Source organism: Budorcas taxicolor, chromosome 7 (assembly GCF_023091745.1).
Source record: "Budorcas taxicolor isolate Tak-1 chromosome 7, Takin1.1, whole genome shotgun sequence".
Classification (NCBI taxonomy): Eukaryota; Metazoa; Chordata; class Mammalia; order Artiodactyla; family Bovidae; genus Budorcas; species Budorcas taxicolor.
The window spans coordinates 16,663,888-16,682,484 of record NC_068916.1 but is presented as its reverse complement, the minus strand read 5'-3'; the positions used below and the strand labels follow the sequence as shown (position 1 = coordinate 16,682,484).

Here is an 18,597-nt window from a genome sequence, read left to right as displayed (position 1 = left end):
TCTCCCCCGCCCGCCGCCAAGGGCCGGGCCCGCCTCACGGCGCCGCCGCCCGCCGCCCCCTCCCCTCGCCTGCCCTCTGCTCGCCGCAGCCACCGCCGCGGCGCTCCCACCCGGCCCCACCCCAGGCGACCCAGCGTGGAGCGGAGGAAGACCGAAGCCCGAGGTGAGCAGTGGCGCGAGCAGGTGGAAGGGCGGCGCGGACCAGGGCCCAGCTGGCGCAGGGGGACGGGCTCGGAACGCGGCTCTTTGTCTCCCAAGCCCGTGCGCGGGCTGCCGGGACCGCTCCTCCTCCCGGCAGGTGCCGGCATCTCTCCCGGAGGCCCGGGACTGCTCTGGGGGCTGGCGAGGGGACCCGGGTGTGTGCTCATCCCTTCATATGGAACCTGTGGCAGGCCCCCTGGCCCGACCCTGGTGGTCAAGGCCCTGAGGGGGCGAGGGGTAGGTGGGTTGATCTCTAGTCCTGAGAGGGAGCAGAGGCAGGCGTGGCCTGGAGGAAAGGCGATAAGGACGAGACTTGGGGACCACCATGAGCAGCTGCACTGGTGAATGGTGGGTGGGTGGAAGGAAGTGGATCCAAGCAGAGATTTGGGCCCCCATGGGTGGTGACGCAGGAGGAGCAGAGAGGTGCCAGGACCCAGAGCCTTGCAGGCAGCATAGCGGTCCAGGACCTGGGATGCTGATTAATCTGTTTCTTCGTGAGGTGCTGGATGGACAAGAAGGAGAAGTCCAGGGCAGCGGCCGCCGGTCGCCTGCCCGCTTCTCGCCCTCCCGGCCTTCCGATCCCCAAGTCCGCAGGGTCTCCACGACCCCCTCCTCCAGTAACCAGCGCGGCTCTCCGAGTTCTGGGAGCAGCAGCCGCCGCAGGGCGAGGGCCCCTGGCAGAGAGAACTGGGGGCATCCGGGGAACCGCTCTCCCGGAGGTTACTCCCCAGTTGGGACCAACGCGGAGTGCTGGGACGGGCCCCCGGAGCCCAGGTACTTCAGCCTCTTTCCCTGATTCTGACCCTATCTTGCCTCCTCTCCTCTGAGGCACCAGCATCCCCTTGATATCTGGGGCACCTGTGTTGACTCGGCCTTCTCCCCACAGCTTCCAGGCCCCCAGCGACTGGGAGAGGAGAGCGGGCCCCTGCCAGGACCCCAGGCTCAGGCTGTATCTCTAGCCCCGGGCATGCCAGTGCGCCCACCAGGTAACACACAAGCTTCCCCCCACCCCCCAGTCCCTTAGGCAAGGGTTAGTGTCTCCATCTGGAAGCCTTTAATTAAAGTGTGTGGGAGCACTTGCTGATCACTGGGCGCAAATCGGTGAAAGCTGTTATTAGCTGGCAGAGAGAGCATATGCCCCATTTTACAGATGGGGAAATGTAGACTTGGGAGAGGAAACAGGAGCTGGAGCTTTGCCCTGATCGCAGCCCCTCCTGTCCTCAGACCAGGCCCTCTTGGGCAGAAGGGGCTCCGTCCCCCAACTGAGGAACCTGCGGCCAGAGGAAAAGCCACAGATTCACCCAGAAGAAGCACCCTGAGTACCGGGGCACGGAGAGGTATGTGACCTGGGGGGAGGAACCGGCGGGGTTCCTGAGCTGTGAAGTATTGGTGACCTTTGGCCTTCGGTTTTGTCCCCAGACTCTTCTGGGTCCACCCCAGCCATACCCTCCCCGGTCAATTCCCGTCGGCCTCGGGCTGCGGGGGCTGAGGTGGGTGTCCCCCGGGCAGCTCCAAGTGCCCGGCTCCGGCCCCCGACGACTGAGGCCTCCAGGAAATCAGTGAACAGCGCCCCAGAGCGCAGCGCGGCGGAGCCGAGCCCTGCCGCCAGGAGGCGACCCAGCGCCGGCGGGAGCCTCCAGAGGCCAACCTCGCGCCCCCTGGGCTCTAGCGTCACCCCTCTATCCTCCCCTGTCCGCTCTGGAGCTTCCCCGGCTGGAACACCCCGGGCTCTTGTTCAGCCCAAGTCGAAAGGGCTGCAGACCCTTCGTGGCCCGCAGGCCACATCCCCCAGGAAAGGCGCAGCCCCAGTGAGGGGCCTTTCTCCTCTGGCCACATCCTCTCTACCTTGTCCTACCGCACCGCCTCCGCGTGTCCCAGCCACTCCCTCTCGGGACGCGCTCCCTCCTTCTCCACCGACCACGCCCCCTTCCCAGGCCCTCAGCCGGTCTTCGACCACGCCCCATTCACTAGCCCCTCCCTCTTCGGCTCCACCCTCTCTGCTGACCCTCCCCTCTCCTCCGGCCACACCTCCTTTGCAGGCTCCACACACACAACTGGGTACATCCTTTCTGGAGGGGTCCGCCTCTCCTTTGGCCATGGCCCCTCTCCCTCCAGTTTCACCCGCTCTGCATAGTGTACTCCCCACCGAGGCGTCTTTGACTTTACCTCCTTTTCCAGCTCTCCCCTCTCCCTTAGCCACGCCACCTTCGGCAGGTCCTCTACCACCAGCCGCTGCCCCCATACAAGCCCCTCTGTCTCAAGCAGCATCTGTGAGGAACCTGTCCTCTCCCCTAGCCACACCCCCTCCTCAAGCTCCTTCCGCCCTGGCCACGCCCCCTCCGCAGGCCAGTCCTCTGTCTCCACCTCTTCAGGCCACGCCCTATACACTGGACACGCCTCTCACACCCCCTCCACAGGCCTCACCCTCTCAGACCACACTCTCTCTGCAGGGTTCTCCCCGTTCAGAGTCTCCCTCTCCCCTGGCCAGGCCTCTGCTACAGACTCCACCTCCTCTGGCTACTTCCCCTCGACAGGCCACTCCTATACAGACCCCATCTCCAGCCTCACCACCTTTGCGGGCGACCCCTCCTTCGCTGGCCGTGCCTCATCCGCACTCTACACCTTCTCTGACCACGCCTTCTTTACTGGCCACTTCCCCTCAGAGCCTGCCTCCCCTGCTGGCTCCACCTTCTTTGGTCTCACCTCCTTTGCAGGCCCCACCCTCTCCTCCCCCTGCTTCATCTCCTCTGCATGATCCTCCCTCTCTTCGGGCTCTGCCCCTACAGAGGGGTCTACCTTCTCGGGCCTCGCCTCCTCTTCAGGCTCCCCCTTCTCCCCCTGCTTCACCCTCTCTGCAAGACTCTTCTTCTCCCCAGGCCACACCCCCTCCGCAGGCTCTACCTTCTCTGAGCACGCCCCCTTTACAGGCCACTTCTCCTCAAAGCCTGCCTCCTCTGCAGGCTCCACCTTCTCTGGCCTTGCCCCCTCTTCAGGCCCCTCCTTCTCTCCCTGCTTCACCCCCTCTGCAAGACTCTCCCTCTCCTCTGGCCACACCCCCTCCGCGGGATCCGCCTTCTATGAGCACGCCCCCTTTACAGGCCACTCCTCCTCAAAGCCTGCCTCCTCTGCAGGCTCCACCTTCTCTGTCCTCGCTCCCTCTGCAGGCGGGTCCCTCCCCCTCTGCTTCACCCCCTCTGCAAGACCCTCCCTCTCCTCTGATCACGCCCCCACCACGTGCTCCACCTTCCCTGGCCTTGCCGACTTTGCAGACCCCTCCCTCTCCCCCTGCCTCACCTCCTCTGCAGGCCCCACGCCGCCCTCCAACCCCAGGTCCCGATGCCCCCATCTCGGGCCCACGGCTGACCCTGGCGCTGGCCCCGGGCCCACCGCCGCCGCCGTCACGCAGCCCATCCAGTACGCTGAGTGGCCCGGACCTGGCGGGCCACAGCAGCAGCGCCACCAGCACGCCCGAGGAGCTGCGCGGCTACGACAGTGGGCCCGAAGGAGGCGCCGCAGCCTCTCCGCCTGCCGATGCCGAGCTCGCCGCCTGCCACCCGGCAGCTTGGAGCCGAGGTTCCGCGCCGCCTCTGGCCATCCGTAGCACCCCAGGTAAGCAGTCCTCCGGACTCTGCGGAGCAGTAGAAGGGGCGAGGGTCTGGGATGTGAGAGGGCGGGGTCGGAGGCTCGGCTCGGGGGCAGGACAGTTGGGTCTGAGGGCGGAGCTGAAGGGAGGGGCAGAGTCTCGTGGCGGGGGTGGGGCTTCCCGCTCTCTCTGTGCATCCCGGCCCCTCACCCTCTGCTTCACCCCACTGCAAGACCCTCCCTCTCCTCTGATCACGCCCCCACCACGCAGGAGCGCCCCTGCCTTGGTCTCCTGCATCCGGGTCGGGCTCTGCTGATGGCTTGTGCACCATCTACGAGGCTGAAGGTCCCGAGTCGGCGAGCCCCGCCACAGACGCGCTGGATCCCGGGCCTGGGTCCGGCGCGGGCGGTGGGAAGGCGGCGGCCGGAGCTGCGGCTGGTGCGGCCTCTCGTGGCGCGAAGCCGGCGCGCTTGGGAGAGCTGCCGCTGGGGGCGCTGCAGGCGAGCGTCGTGCAGCACCTGCTGAGCCGGACGCTGCTGCTAGCTGCGACCGAGGAGGCCGCGGGAGGCAGCGGTGGTCCAGGGGGCGCCGGGGGTGGCGGCAGCGCGGGGGGCGCCCGCACTACGTTGAGCGACGCCGAACTGGGCCGCTGGGCCGAACTGTTGTCTCCACTGGACGAGTCCCGCGCCAGCATCACCTCAGTCACTAGCTTCTCCCCGGATGACGTGGCTTCCCCGCAGGGTGACTGGACCGTGGTAGAGGTGGAGACCTTCCACTGAGCCCGACCCTGTCCCCACCCGCCCACCCCAGCCGACCCCTGCCTTAGGATTTGCCCCTCAGGTTACACTTAAAGGTCTTAGATTTCCTCCTCCCTTCCTCCAGGAGCCTGGCTTCCCGTGGAATGGTCTCAGTCCCTTTAGAGCCCTAGAATTTTGGTCCAGGCTTGCGACCCATTGGGGAAGGCAATGACACCCCACTCCAGTACTGTTGTCTGGAAAATCCCATGGACGGAGGAGCCTGGTAGGCTGCAGTCCATGGGGTTGCTAAGAGTCGGACACAACTGAGCGACTTCACTTAACTTCACTCTTGCGACCCAGCCACACCTTTGGCCAAGGCCCTCCCCTTGAGCCCCTCGCCTTTGGCCTAGAACGCGCTCCTGCACCCCTCGAGCCCCGTCCGTTCCTCGGCCTAGACTCTTCCCGGTGTCCAGTGTATTGTCTTCCGCGCAGCCCGAGTTTGCAATAAAGCGAAGACTGAGGCCTGTTCACTTTCCCCTTCGCGGTCTCGGGCTGGGGGCCTCCTGGGTGCATCCGACCACAAGGCGGCGCGAGCGGCCAGGCAGGCCCTGCTGGCGGCTGTGCACAGCAGGTTGTAGCTCTGGTTTCCTCCACTGAGGGTAGGGGCGTGCAAGCAGGGGAAACGCTGAGAGTTCCCGTGGTCCAGCGCCGTGCACCCACCAGCGTGCGTGAATGTAGGCATTCTTATGCCTGACTTCTCATGGAAATATCAAGTGCAGGAGGGGCCCAGGTGGGGCTGCGCGAGAAAGTGAATGAACGAGGTGTGCCTGGTGTGGCCAGCTGACCAAGCTCTTCCCATACTCTGCCACGGGAGCAGGCACTCCTTGCTGGGTTGGGGGAGACACTTGGGGAGAGATTGCTTGGATCTCAGGAGAGGGCGCAAGCCACTTCCTGAGGTTCTTCCTCACAGTGTGCACCCTTTTACTTTCTACACCCTGGGGTGTTGGAGACGGGGGAGGCCTGAGACTGATGGCCATCTCAGGTCCCTCCAGGGTCTCCCAAGAGGGCACACTGTTCTCTGCTCACCAAGGAGGCTGCAGTGCAAAGAGCAGCGCCGCAGCTGAGCCCTGGGCTTGGGAAGGGGAGTCACTGCCTCCTGGGCGGACCGCACTGAGGAGCACAGGGAAGGAGAAGCCTCTCCAAGGCTGATGGGAGATCTGGGCATGCTTCCGTTGCCCACTCCTCTCCAGGTGCCCTCACCATGCCCCTCTGGGCCTGCCTCCCAGCCACGGGCCTTGCCTTTCATCCCAACTTAGGATGTCCCGCCTAAGCCCTCTAGCCAGGCATCCTTGCCTGTGCACCAGTGTCGAGGGTCCTCACCAGAGCCAACCACTGCCTTTGCTTGTCTCCCCGAGTCAGAATTCCTTGCCCTTCGTCCCACAGTCCAGTCATCCTGACTCTAGCTCCTTTAAGCCACAGCCCAGGCCCTCCTTCTTCCCAAGTACCTGTGCAGGAAATGGATCCCCTAGGCCTTTCCTCCCCAAGGGTGTCCTGCTTTACACCCAAAATGATGGCGGCCCAAGGGGAACCACAATCCTCAGGACAGGTAGATGGACAGAGAGGGACCCCATGTGGGGCTATTTCTCTGCCCATAGACCCAGTCCCTGAAGCTGGGTTCCTGCTGGTCCCCACCCCAGAAGCAACTGCCTCCCAACCTAGGATCTGAAGAGAAATTGGCCCAGTCTTGATGGGATACTGTCACCTCCATCCCTGGGAGCTGATCAGTTAAGGTGACAAACTCCAGAGGTTCCTTTTCTAAGCTGGGCCCTGGTGAGGATCTGGGTGTCCTTGTTTCCAGATGCTGAGACAAGCCCGAGGGTAGGGGCTGACTCGTGACATGTTGGGTAGCTGAGGCCCCAAGGCCAGCCCTCGAGAAGGAGCAGGGCAGAGCCCGAGTTCTCCCAACTTCCTGCCCCATGCTGGGAGCTAACCGGGTAGAGTTACTCGGTGGGAGCAGGAGAGGCAGGCAGCCATGGTCAAGGTCTCAGTGTTCAAACTGTGTGGTGGGGATGGTGATGGGTCTACAGGAGCTGTGGTGTGAGAGGGGTGCAGCTGTCCCGGTGCATGACAGGTGTTCTGCTTGCTGCTCCGCAGGTATCATGCAGCAGAGCAGGGCACACTTTGTGGGTCCACACCGGGCGTAGAGGCCAAGGCCAGGCTGGTATCTGGCTGAACCCAGTTATATGTCTCCCCCAGGAAGCCTTCCTTGCCATCCCTGGATCTGACGCCCTGCGCTAGCTGGGAGTACACCTCAGCTCTGTGGGCAACCCTAAAAAAAAAACCTGTCTCTCTGGGTCTTCTTTCCCCAGGGCAGTCCCCACTGCCTGGCTCAGTTTTGTCTCTGTGCTGACCCCCAAGACTGTAGTCCCTCTGATGGTGCCCCTCTCACCTAAGCCCTCCATGGCTCCTCAGTACCGTCAGTTCAAAGTGAAAAATCTTTCTTCTCCTGATTTGAAAACCCCCTTCCCAGTCTGGCCATGCCCACTTTCTCCTGCTCCTTCTTCACAGATCTCACGTGTCTCCTGCTGATCCCTCCACATCTCACCCTTATGCTTCTGCCCTTGGAGATGCATCCACCCCCCACCTCCTCCAAGAAACTTTCCCTGATCTCCCTACACATTCATCTAGGCACTTGCCACTCTTAGTGCAGGCTTATCCCTGTCTGTCTCCTCCACTGCACTTGGGACCCCTCAGAACCAGGCTCAGAGCAGAAAACCCTGAAGGCCGCGGGAAGTACATGCCAAATGGAGGAAACTAGATCCTGAATCCTCCTGAGGCCCCAAGCCCAAGCCCCTTCATTCTCCATGACTCTCAGGGGAGGCCCTGGCTGAAATGCCCTGATGGGAAATCATGGCCCACTCTCTCCATGTCCAGAGCCATCCTCCTGAAAATGCCTGCTCTAAGGGTGCATCTGACCTGTTCCTCCAATACCGACCTCTCTCTTCCTACCCCCACACTTAATCTTAACACGCACAGTGTGAACTTTGCTCTTCCACACTGCACCCCATCCTAGGCAGCCTCTTTGGGGCCCTGCTGGTCTGCTGTGACCTGTGCCCCTGGTTCTCTTAGACAGTGGGAGGCTCCCAAGGGCACAGACAGCCTCCTCCCTTCCCTGCTGCTTCACAAGGGGCCAGGGACCCCCAGGCCTGCCCCACTCAGCGCCCCTTGTCGTGACTGTGTAAATACACTTTATTTTCCATCTTTCCCGCCTGGGCGACATGTGGAGTGTGAACAGGCAGTGTGCAAAATGGTGGTGGGCAGTGCGGGGGGCATGTGGGTGAGCCCCTGGGATGCCCACCCTGGTCCCCAGGCTTTGTAACACTGAGTGGGCGACCGGGAAGGGGGGACTGAGCATGGATCTCCACCCCAGGAAGCGCCAGGGGGACTGTTTGTGATGCTGTTCTAGGCTCCAGGAGCACCGAGAAGGTCAGCCCGGGGGTCATGAGGTCCCGGGGGGTCGGGTCTGGGGGCATCGTTGGACTTTGGCACCGTTCTTGGTTCTGACTCAGCAGAGACCACGGGACCACTGTGAGCAGGTTGTGGGGGGAACTCAGCCAGTAGGCCTCCTCCCCTGGGGCTGGAGGGTGGGGCTAGGGATACAGAGGAGGAAGGGACTTGGAGGCTGGGGATCCCCTGGAGAGGAGGCTAGCCTGCATAGGGAGCCCCTCTCCCCCCCGTCACTGGCCAAGCTGGGGTGATGGGGCTGCCACAGAGGAAGAGGTGGGGTGCTGGGGAGGGGGAGGTCTCTCCACTTCCTTACAGCTGCTCTGGCCTCTAGGAAATAGGGACAGGTACTGCCCAGGCCCTGGCTGGTTCCAGCTAGCCGCTCACACCCTGGCAGCCCTGCACTCAGTAGGGGGGACTTTGGTTTCTGTTGCAGGGGCCACAATGCCTGCACCAGGCAGGGAAACCCTGCCTGGCCATCTATCTCCAGAGGCCAAGGGTCCCCAGGGCCTTCATGGGTGGTAAAGTCTGGCCTACAGGGGCACCTTCCTCCTCAGGCCTGCCCCAGAGCCTGGGCCCTTCCCGGCAGGGCCGCTGTTGTCCCAGGAGGAGGCCAGCTAGGAGAGGGAGCTTCCGTTGGTGCAGTCCTGGGACCCTTGGGTCCTCCTGGCCCTGGCTGTTAAGAGAGGCAGACCTTCCAGGTAAATGGGCCGAGAAGGGAACGGAGCAAGATGGGTAAACACTGCTGGGGAGGGTGGGCCTGCCAGGGCACTGTGAGGATCCCCAGCCTCCGGCCCTGCCCTCTGTGCCCAGCTGTGTGCTGGGCCTGGCCCTCTGGGTGGGTGAAACCGCCGAGGGCGTGGAGTCTGTGAAGAGCTGGCGCCCACGCAGGAGCGGGCTGGCGGCGGCCCACCCGCCTACCCCCGCGCCCTGGCTCCGAGCACGCGGGGCACGGCCTCAGTTGTCCAGGCCCTGGCTGTAGGGCGCAGCCAGCTCATCGGCGTCGCTGTCGGAGCTGCCCTCACTGTCCTTGGCCGGCCGCTCCAGCCGGCGGAAGAAGCGCGCGTCGCGCGGGGACAGCGGGTAGAGCGCATCCTGCAGCGCGGCGCCCACGCCCACGCCCACGCCCACGCCCAGCAGCTCCTCGTCGGACGACGGCAGCGAGTCCTCGTCCAGGTGCCGAGCCAGGCCCAGCCCGTCGAAGGCCAGCGGGTCCTCAAAGGGCGGCGGACCCTTCAGCAGCCGCACCTGGGGCAGGGGGTTGGGGTAAGGTGGGACCCGAGCGCTGGAGGCATGCATCGACGTCCCCATAGACGGATTCCGGCCGCCGGGCCCCTCTCCTCTCCCGCTCCCCAAAACGCCGACGCCCGGCCCATCACTGGCCGCGGTCACCGGGGCTCTCACGCCCCTCCCTCGCTCACCTCGGCCTTCAGCTCCTCGATCTGATCCTTGAGCTCGCGGATGTACTGCGACGAGTCCGAGTGGTTCAGCTGGCCCTGGATGCGGCCCTCCTCTCTCTGAGGGCGGGCCGTGCCAGTCAGCACGGGGTCCAGTCCCCGAACCAGTCCGCGGCGCTCTCCCCCACCCCACCCCTCGGCCTCACCGCTCACCTGGATCTCCAGCTCCGCGATGCGCTGCCGCATCTCGGCCACCGCCGCCATGCTGTCCGCCTCCCGCAGGCGCACGGCCATCACCTCCTCCTTGCTCTGGGGGCGGGGGTGGGGGAAAAGGGGTCAAGGGGCGCGGCAGGGCTTAGGGGATGGGGGGAGTGGGGGTGCGGGCACCTTGCACTCGGCCTCCGCCTGCTTGCGGCGGCTCTCACTGAGCTGCGTCTGCAGCCCCTTGTTCTGCGCCGCCAGGTACTGCAGCTTCTCTTGCAGCGCCGCGCGCTCAGCCTCCACACGGTTCAGCAGGTTGCGGTGGATGTGGTCCTGGGGGCGGATGGGCGGGGGTCACGGCCTTGCCGAGGGCCCGACCCCGGGCGCCGAATTCCCTCCCCGGGCCGGCCTCGGCCCACCTGCGTCTCGAGCTCCACCACGCGCTGCCGCAGCTCTCGACCCTCGGCCAGCGCCTGCGCCTCGCGCAGCCGCACGCTCATCAGCTCGTCCTGCAGCTCGCCCAGGACCAACTTCCGCGGGGACTCCTTCCAGCGGCCACCGCGGGACAGGTGGGCCTGCGGGGAGAGGTCGGCGGTCGGCCTGCTCCCGGGCCCCCGAGGCCTTTTCAACCGCCTGGAACGAGGCCCGCCCTCACCTGCCAGGTGTCCGAGAGCTCCTGCAGCTGCAGCTTCAGCTCCCGCGCCGAGGCCACCGCCTCACCCTCCCGAACCTTGAGCGCCTTCAGCTCCTCCTGAAGCCGAGCCACGTTGTTCTCGTCGGGCAGCGAGCTGTTCCTCTGCGGGGAGAGGAGCGCTCAGAGCTGCCCTTAGGCCTCACTCCCCAAGCCCCTTCTCCTCTGGGCTTCACCACAGGCAGTCGGGCTGGGAGAGGGTGCACCCTGGACACCCGGATGCCCAGGGGAATGAGGAGGAGGCCCCCGGGAGGAGACCCCACCCTCGCAGCCCCTGCTGGAAATACTGGTCTGTAAACCCGGCTGTAGTAACAGCACCTGCTCTCTCAGGGGGCTGGTCCAGGGCAACCCCCACACCATAAATGATTGCCGATAACACCAGGAGAGCAGCGAGGCCAGGTGCTCCTCACCTGGGAATCTGAGATCCTCGCTCTCCTGGCCCAGACCTGGCCCAGCAGAAGCTGAGGTTTCAGCACAGCCCTCTGGGGACAGAGGGCCGGCCTAGGCCCTATCCTGGCCTCCCAAGGGCTCAGTGATGAGAGATTTACGATCCAGCCTCTTGGACCAAAAGCCAACTTGCTGCAGGAGGTTCTTGCTGCCCCTTGTCTGGGAGTTGGGGGGAGGGTGGTGAAACTTCTGGGCCCACATTTCCCTCTGATGTAGAGAGGAGAGAGGAAAGCCCAGTCTGGGTGGTGGGTCTGTTAGGGACTGTGAGGCCAATGGCCCCATGCAAGGCTGTGGCAGAGATACCCCACCTAGGAGGACACCCCAAACTGCAGCTTGAAGCTGGGGCAGTGTGTGTGTGTGCGTGTGTGCATATGTGCATGCGTGCGTGCGTGCGTGTGTGGCTTCCACTAGTGGGTGAGTACTGCCCTCTGGTGGCCAGGGCATTTCCCTTCTGGTGGCTCAAAGGAATTGAGACAATAACCAGGGTGGAAGGAACTGGAAGGGACCAAGAGGCCTGGTGCTCCCTGCAGGGCTGTAGGTGGGAGAAGGCGGCCCCCTAGGTGGTGGGGCTGTGGAGGGGAGCAGCCTTGATGGGCCTGCGCCTTCCCTTCCCCCTGGAGCTCAGGGCCTGAGGGGGACATACACAGTCAGGGTGGGCTGTCCAGGGGGCCTGACAGCCGCTGTGCTGTGCTGCTGGCCTGGTGGCTGGCATATGAGGGCAGGCGTGGCTCTCATGAGTCGTGCTGCTGTGTTTGTGTGTGTGTGCGTGCCTCCGGGGCTTGAGTGGTACATACCTTGCTGTGGAGACTATGGGGGAGGAGGCAGGGGAAGGGCTCTGACTCCAGGACCTGGCCCTCAGGTCCCTGGGGCTGCCTCCCTTATCCTTGGCAAGGGCCCAGCTGTCACCTCCCAGGGGCGCCCTCACTGCCCCATCTCCAGGGTGCACCCAGCGGCCGCTCAGTCACACCTTTTCCATGTCCAGAACCTTGTCCTGCATCTCCCGAAGTGCCCCCAGGGTCTCGGTCTCCCGAAGCCGTGACTGCTCCAGCTCCGTCTCCAGGTGGGCCACAAAGTCTTCGGTGAGGCGCGGGTTATCCTGGGGGCAGGCAGAGGGCTGTGCTGGGCGACAGGCTGCGGTCAGAGGTGGGCAGCTTTCCTGCCAGCCAGGTGAGGGCCCAGGCCTGGGCCCACCTCCTCCGCCCCCAGGGCCAGGAGCGGGGCTTAGGTTGTGGGTGGAGAGGAGGGCAAGGAGAAAGCCCATATCCCCTGGAGGGGCAGAACACCACAGGGGCCCTGATGCTTTGTCTTGGGGTCCTGGGAACACCACACATGGCCTCAGGAGGCCCCATGAGGGACACCAATGGCTGGTTCACAGAATCATTGGGGTGAGTATGCAGAGCGAGTTCTCTGGGCGCTGCTTCCTGCTGTGTGGTCTGTGGCCTGACCACACCATGGGGGTTGTGAGGAGCAGATGGGGAAAGAGTTGGCTGAGACCACTTTCTTGGTCAGTGTCCAGGGGCTTCTCAGAGGTACCTGGGAGTCCCAGGGGTGACGGGTGGGCCCCATATAGAAGACCTTGAGAGTGAGGAAGGAAGCCCCTGGGGTCGGCGCACAGCCTGCATCTTGCTGCCTGGGTGGCCTGGCAGGGCAGTTCTCTGGCAAGTTGCCCCAGCCACCCTGCTCCTCAGTTGCCCCACCCCCGCTTCCCCACTGACCAGGTCTTCTTTATGGGGCCCTCCTGCCTAACTGCCCAGGTCTGCTTGCTACCCTGGACCACTGGGGGTCTCTGAAGTCCAGGGGTGTGGGTGGCTCTCTCTCGGCCCTGGGCCCCGTGGCAGCTCTGCCCGGATGCATCTCTTCCAGGGGCCCCACCGGCATCTCCCACACTCCCTCCCTGCATCCCTCTGCCTTGCAGTGACTTCCCTGCCTCACCTAGCTCTGCAGCAGGCCTAAGGGCTGGAGCCCTGAGGGGGCAGGTGAATGTCTCTCCACCTGGCCTGACGAAGGGCACTGTGCCATGGGTAGGGTTAGTCCAGCCTCAGCTTCCCCACTGGCCTGGCTGCTTCAGAGCCAGGTGGGGCTGCAGCACTTGAGCTTGAGCCGGGAGGTGGATGTGGGTCAGCAGTAGTGAAGTTCTGCCCCTCTGTCCCCAGGAGCAGAGGGTCAACACGTAGGGGAGGGATTCTCCTCAGCCAATGACCATTCCTTCTCTCCTCCGTTTCTCAAGCACCCTGTGGTTTCTCCACATCAGGGACCCTCACCTCACTGCCAGGCCCTGCTGGTTCAGCCCTGGGGTGTGGGGAGCTGACAGCACCCTTTCCTGCCCCTCGGGGCCTGTGCTCGTCATACTTGCGAGTTTGGAGGCCACAGCTGCCAGTGGGTTACCACATCAGGAAGGCAGCTGCTGGGTGTGGCTGGAGGAGAGTTCTGGAAGCCCTCTCTGGGGGAAGTGGACTCTGCCATGCTTCAGCTCATGGGCTCTCCACCACCCACCTGAGTTCATGACTCCACAACAGACTTGGGCTGCCCCCCACCTTATCCCCAACCCATCAGCTCAGGCTGGTGGGCACAGACCAGACCCTCTTCTGAGGGCAAGGTGTTGGGCACTGGAGGGGGTTACCCTCCCTCATCCCAGCTCCTACCATGCATGGCTGAGGAAGGCTGCACCCCCTGAGGAAGCTCTGAAACTGAGCTCCCCTGCTGAGTGTATGATTAACCTCTCTACCCCCCAAAACTTTATTGCCTTTCCTGTGCCACCCTTCTCTTGAGTTTCAAAGAAAATGGGGGGCTGAAACCAAGCAGGATCCCATGGGCCCTCCTGGGTACAAAAGCCCTTCCGTGTCCCTGTTTCTTGTTTGTAGAAAAAGGCTGTAGTCTCCAAGGCCTCCGCTGAGTTCCAGAGAGCAGCCTCAGGCAGTAAATGATGAGGACCATAGAGTCCCAGGACGCCTAGGCCCTCCTGACGGAGTAGAGATAACTACTTGACATGGGTCTTTGAGTTCTTCTGCAGAAATTAAGAGCCCCAGCCAGGTGGAGCATGGTGACTACACACTGACCACCAGCACCAGGCCCCAGACTGGTTGTAGCAAGAGGGTTGATGATGACTGAGGTTCCCTAAACATCACCCTGTTTCCTCACCACCAGCCAATTAGGAGAAGGTCCATGAGCTGACCCTGTGTACTAAGACCCTCTCCCCTGGCACTCTCTTAAAAAAAGACCCTGCCTAGGGGCTTCCCTGGGGGTCCAGTGGCTAAGACTCCACACTCCCAATGCAGGGGGCTTGGGTTTGATCCCTGGTTGGGGAACCAGATCCCACATTCCACAACTAGGAGCTCACATGCTGCAACTAGAGATTCCACGTGCTGCAGTGAAGACAGAAGGTCCTGAGTGCCACAACCAAGACCTGATTCAGCCAGATAAATAAATGAAAGTACTAAAAAAACCCCTGCCAAAAAGCCATCGGGGACTTTCTGGGTTCTTTTGAGCATGAGCTGCCCTTTCTCCTTGTTTGCAAAAGACGCTGTAGTTTCCTTCACCACAAGCCGTGTTGGTAGCTGGTTTTGCTGCATGTCAGATGAGTGGGCCTAGGTTTGGTTTGATAACAGCCCAACAGCCCTTCAGACCCTGGAGAGACATCAAGGCTCCCCCAAGGAATCAGCTCTACCAGTGGAGGGCGGGGTCCCTGCAGGGACAGTTGGGGGAGGCGGGGAGGCTGACTGTCTTGCCCTCAGTGCAGTAATCTGGTAGGCTGGATGCCCCAGTGGTGGGTGGGAAACGGAAACCACAGGATCCCCCCGGGTGTGGGGCTGGGGGAGACTCTGGGTGCCCTGTCCCCAAGGAAGGAACAGGAGGGCCAGGGGCTGAGGCAGGGCTGACTGGGGCCAGGTGCCCTAGAGGTCTGCAGGCAGCCAGGCACAGGGCGTGGCCTGGCCCTGGGCCCCGCCCACCGGCCTGGTACCTGCTGCTCCTGCAGCTGCCGGATGGTGCTCTGCGCCTTCTGCAGGTCTTCGGCCGCCGAGCTGCACTGCTGCCGCACCACAGCCAGTTCCCGCTTGATGACGTAGTTCTCCTCTGCCTCCTGTGCGCGCGTCACCTGCCCCTGAGGACAGCGAGGATGAAGTGCCGTGACTCTCTGCTCACACCCCCAGCTCTGCCTGGGGCCTGCCAGGGGGGAGGCCCAGAGAGGGTGGAGGCGGGGTGGGAGGAGGAGAAGGACCTCCCACACTCAAGAGCCTGGGATGGGGTGCCCCGTGGGGCCTGGGGATGTTGGGGGGGCAGGCAGGAACAGGAACCAGGAGGAATCTGGAGGAACAGACCCACCTGGGACCCAGGCTCTGGCTTGCAGCCTCTGTCCCAGGTGAGGAGAAATAAGTCCTTGTCCACAGGGTGGACAGCACAGCAGAGGCCAGGCTCTGCCGGGGATGACGGGGATCTGGGGACAGCCGAGGGCCCAGAGGCTCAGGACGGGCTCCTGGGGGCCAGGTTTGGGGGTGCACCTCTCTCCCAACCTTCTTCAGTCCTGGGCCCCCAGACTTCCACCTGCCCAAGACTAAGACTCCCCAGCCTCATCCCCTTAACCCCCAATTTAGGCCCCCCATTCCAGGCTCAGAGCCACCAGGTGGTGAGGCAGAAGCTTCCAGAGATAGCCATTCAAGAAGAGGCAGCAGCAGAAGCAGGCGAGTGAGAAAAGAGGACAGCCTTGCAGGCCGGAGCAGAGAAGAGCACGAGGGGCCATAAGGGTAGGGGAGAGTGTGTGTGTGTATGTGTGTGTGTGTGTGTGTGTGTGTGTGTTGGGGTGGCTCAGCTGTGCACACACCAACCAGGGCCTGTTGCTGATGTAAGCTCAGGGTCCCCACCCTTATTCCTACCAGTGTCCCCTGGAGAGAGGAAACCTGTGCATTGCGTGCACTCACACGTGCCCACAGGCACCAGGCCTTCACACGCATGCCCCCTCCCCCAGAGGGAAGCCTCTGTCTCCTGAAGAAGCGGTCCCCAGCCGCCCCCATGCACAGCGCCAGGTCTGCTCCCTCCCCCCTCCTCTCCCGAGGATGGCAGTGGCCAGGGCAGAGGCGTCTGGTGGTCATGTGTGGGCACCGGGAAGAACTGGGAGAGGGAGAGGAAAAGCTACAGTACCTGTATTAACCTATCAGCCAGAGCAGCGCTCTCCTACCCGGCGGAGGGGTTCCGAGCGACAGGGGGAGGAGGCAGAGCGGAAGGCGCAGGACAGGAGAGGGGAGACAGACAAGAACCACATGTCACTAACGCGGTGGGCTATCTCTAGAAGCGGGAGAGAGGAGTGAGACCGGAGAACCAGAGAACCAGCAGGAGAGGGCCGGGAGGAAGGCCAAAGCCAGAGCGAGCTCCGTCCTGGGGAGGAGTCTGTGTGTGAGTGGGGGGGAGCAGGGTCACCCATGGGAGCTGCGGGGATGGGGCCTCACCTGAGGACGGTTAGTGGGGGAGCCCTGGACCCTGAGTGCAGTTCTAATTTGGAGGCAGAACAAGACTCAAGGCTTTGGGGCAAGGACAAATTCCACCTGCGGTCAGTAGTGGGTCAAGTGAGACTGAGCGGGGAGCTGGAAGTTGAGAGCCCCCATCTCTACTCTCATATTTAAAAACAGGTTGGGGCAAGGGTCAAGGCTATGGCACCCCCTCCATTGTGCACGGCCACCCTCTTCTCCTCCTTTCTTTTGTCACAGCAGCCCACACCCAGGCAGCCCGGGAGGGAGCCAGACCCAAACGGATTTCTGTGTTTGCAGTTAATGGGGTTGTAACTCAGTCCCCTTTCAGGCAAAGCTTCCCCTTGGTCCCCAATTTACACAGCAGCCAAAGTCTCAGGGAAACACATGGTGGGGCCCATGGGATTTCTGGTGGGAGTTTAGGGTGGGGTTGCGCCTGGGGCGGGAGGCTGGCTGGCCAGCCCTCTGGCTGCTAGGTCCTGCTTAGGACTGGGAGGGTTTGCTGCCGCAGGCTGGCAGCCACACCCTCACCTTCTCCAGGGTCTCGATCCGCTGCTTCAGGAGCCGGTTCTCCGTCCGAAGCCTCTGTAGTCGGGGGAAGAGGGGAGAGTGAGTCAGAGCCCCGTGTCCTGCTCCTGTGCACCAAGAAGTCTGTCCCCTTGGGGCCAGGCCATCTTCAGGCAGGAGGGCACCAGAGTCTAATGGTCCAAGTTGGTGATTCCAGAAAACAGTCAAGGCCAATTCTCATTTGGAATGACCCACTAGGTATTTAAAAAAAACAACAACAAATCTTGGTTCAGGAAAACCAATGTGATGGCTTGGGTAGATATGCACTGTGTGAGGGGGTATGGTGGGGGCGGAGGGGGTATGGAGGGGGCAGTCAGCATCCGTGTCCTCCTGTGGAGTCGACTCGGGCCTGTCAAGGGCAGAGCCTTCTGTGTTTTGGGAGAAGCTGCTGGCAGACAATCCCTGCCCCTCACAGCTTGGATTTGAGCCCCAAGGCTTAGAGGACAGACTTGCAGTCTAGGTCCAGGAAAGGAAAGGGGTCTTGTGGAACGTGCATGCTGTTGATGACTACATTTCTGCGTCCTTTTGAGAACCAGCTGCGCCCGACAGTTGTCACTGTCTCCCTCACCCCCCCTCTAATTTTTGAGGCAGTCTTCCTTCCTTCCTTCCACTGTGCTGGTGGTTTTGGTGGGGGTACTCATGGTTTTAGGTTTCTCCACAGCCTTCTGGGAAGCAGGGGAGGTTGACATCCACCTCACCCCTAGTTTCTACCCCCGGGCCCTTTAAGCAGTGGGCCCTTCCATCAGTGGGTCAGCGAGAGTCCTGCTTCCCTGTGTATCACACAGGACATTCTTCCGGAGAGAAGAAGGTGATGGAAACATGCAGAACACACCCAGAAAGCAGCTATGGTCAGAGAGGATCACAGACTTGATTGATGGGCGCTGACTCATGTCAAGAGAAACTGAGTTGGAGGCAGGCAGGGTCTTGACGGAGGCTCCTAGTTTGCCAGAGTCAGAGCTGTTGCAGGCCCAGGTCTCTGTCCATCATAGGGATCCAGAACCAGAGTCTTGACCCCTGACCCCTGGATGGTTCTGTCTACTTTCTGGCCTCAACGCACGGACGGCCAAGCTCAGCCATCCTCGGAGGAGCTGAGTGTGCTGACCAACACCTCGCCTCGCTCCTCTTCCTCCCAGGAGAAAACCAGATAGGGTGTGAACAAGGACTATGGGGGCCTACGTACTAATCACAATACTGAAAAATTTTTTGTTCTGTATTTTTGATACTTGGATATCCTGCCGCCTTGCTAATCCCGGAGATACTGCTTTTCCTAGGACTAGTTAATTCCTAGGGACAGTAGACAGCATGCCTGCTGGTCTGCCTTCTACATACTAACCGGTCACACCCCTGCCTACCTCCCTTACCTCTCACACACCAAACCATTATTTCCCATGCCCTCAATTGTCCCAGGACAGGTGGTGACCACTCCTATAGCCCAGAGCCCTGGAAATTATTCAAACCAGCCAATCTTGACTCTCTTGAACCTGCCTACACACCCTCTTGAACCATGACCCACCCCTTCCCATGGAAATCCCAAGAGCTCTGGCCCAGGCTTTTCTTCTGCCCTGCCCTGATGTTTCCTCATGTGGCCCTGCACACACAGCAGGTGTGCCCCTCTGGGAACTGTAACAAACTGTCCTTCTAAAGGCGGTTGTCTGTGTTTGTCACCTCACTGTACTTGATGAAAACAAATTCCAGGTTTGCTTTAAAACAGGCAAAAGGTGAAAGGGCACAGGGCAGGGACAAGGGGCAAAGCATCTGTCCTGCCCTGCCCTTGGGGGTGCTCAGGCTCGTCTTGTGGGAGATTTCCAGGCTG

At 62.3% G+C, this 18,597-nt stretch overlaps 2 protein-coding genes across 5 annotated transcripts in view; one reads left to right on the top strand and one right to left on the bottom strand.

Moving 5' to 3' along the window:
• The first annotated feature begins 707 nt into the window (after nt 1–707).
• PRR36 (proline rich 36) lies at nt 708–4,563 on the top strand. Its single transcript, XM_052642800.1, has 7 exons — nt 708–975; nt 1,088–1,187; nt 1,426–1,538; nt 1,621–2,652; nt 2,736–2,915; nt 3,061–3,810; nt 4,055–4,563. Exons 1-7 carry the CDS (start codon nt 708–710, stop codon nt 4,561–4,563), a joined length of 2,952 nt encoding a protein of 983 aa, XP_052498760.1.
• Nucleotides 4,564–7,752: 3,189 nt separating this feature from the next.
• Nucleotides 7,753–18,597, bottom strand: part of EVI5L (ecotropic viral integration site 5 like) — a 32,460-nt gene continuing 21,615 nt past the window's right edge. Inside the window, exons 11-20 of one of the 4 annotated variants that reach the window (XM_052644372.1) lie at nt 16,749–16,802; nt 15,895–15,927; nt 14,720–14,860; nt 11,729–11,875; nt 10,279–10,419; nt 10,043–10,198; nt 9,810–9,956; nt 9,636–9,731; nt 9,447–9,542; nt 7,753–9,273 (exon numbers count right to left, since the gene is read on the bottom strand). In XM_052644372.1, the coding sequence (XP_052500332.1) occupies nt 8,983–9,273; nt 9,447–9,542; nt 9,636–9,731; nt 9,810–9,956; nt 10,043–10,198; nt 10,279–10,419; nt 11,729–11,875; nt 14,720–14,860; nt 15,895–15,927; nt 16,749–16,802 (1,302 nt within the window). In that variant the 3' untranslated portion in view covers nt 7,753–8,982. The remainder of the gene's footprint in view (nt 9,274–9,446; nt 9,543–9,635; nt 9,732–9,809; nt 9,957–10,042; nt 10,199–10,278; nt 10,420–11,728; nt 11,876–14,719; nt 14,861–15,894; nt 15,928–16,748; nt 16,803–18,597) is intronic. The other 3 variants (XM_052644374.1, XM_052644375.1, XM_052644376.1) reach the window with 3 other exon arrangements.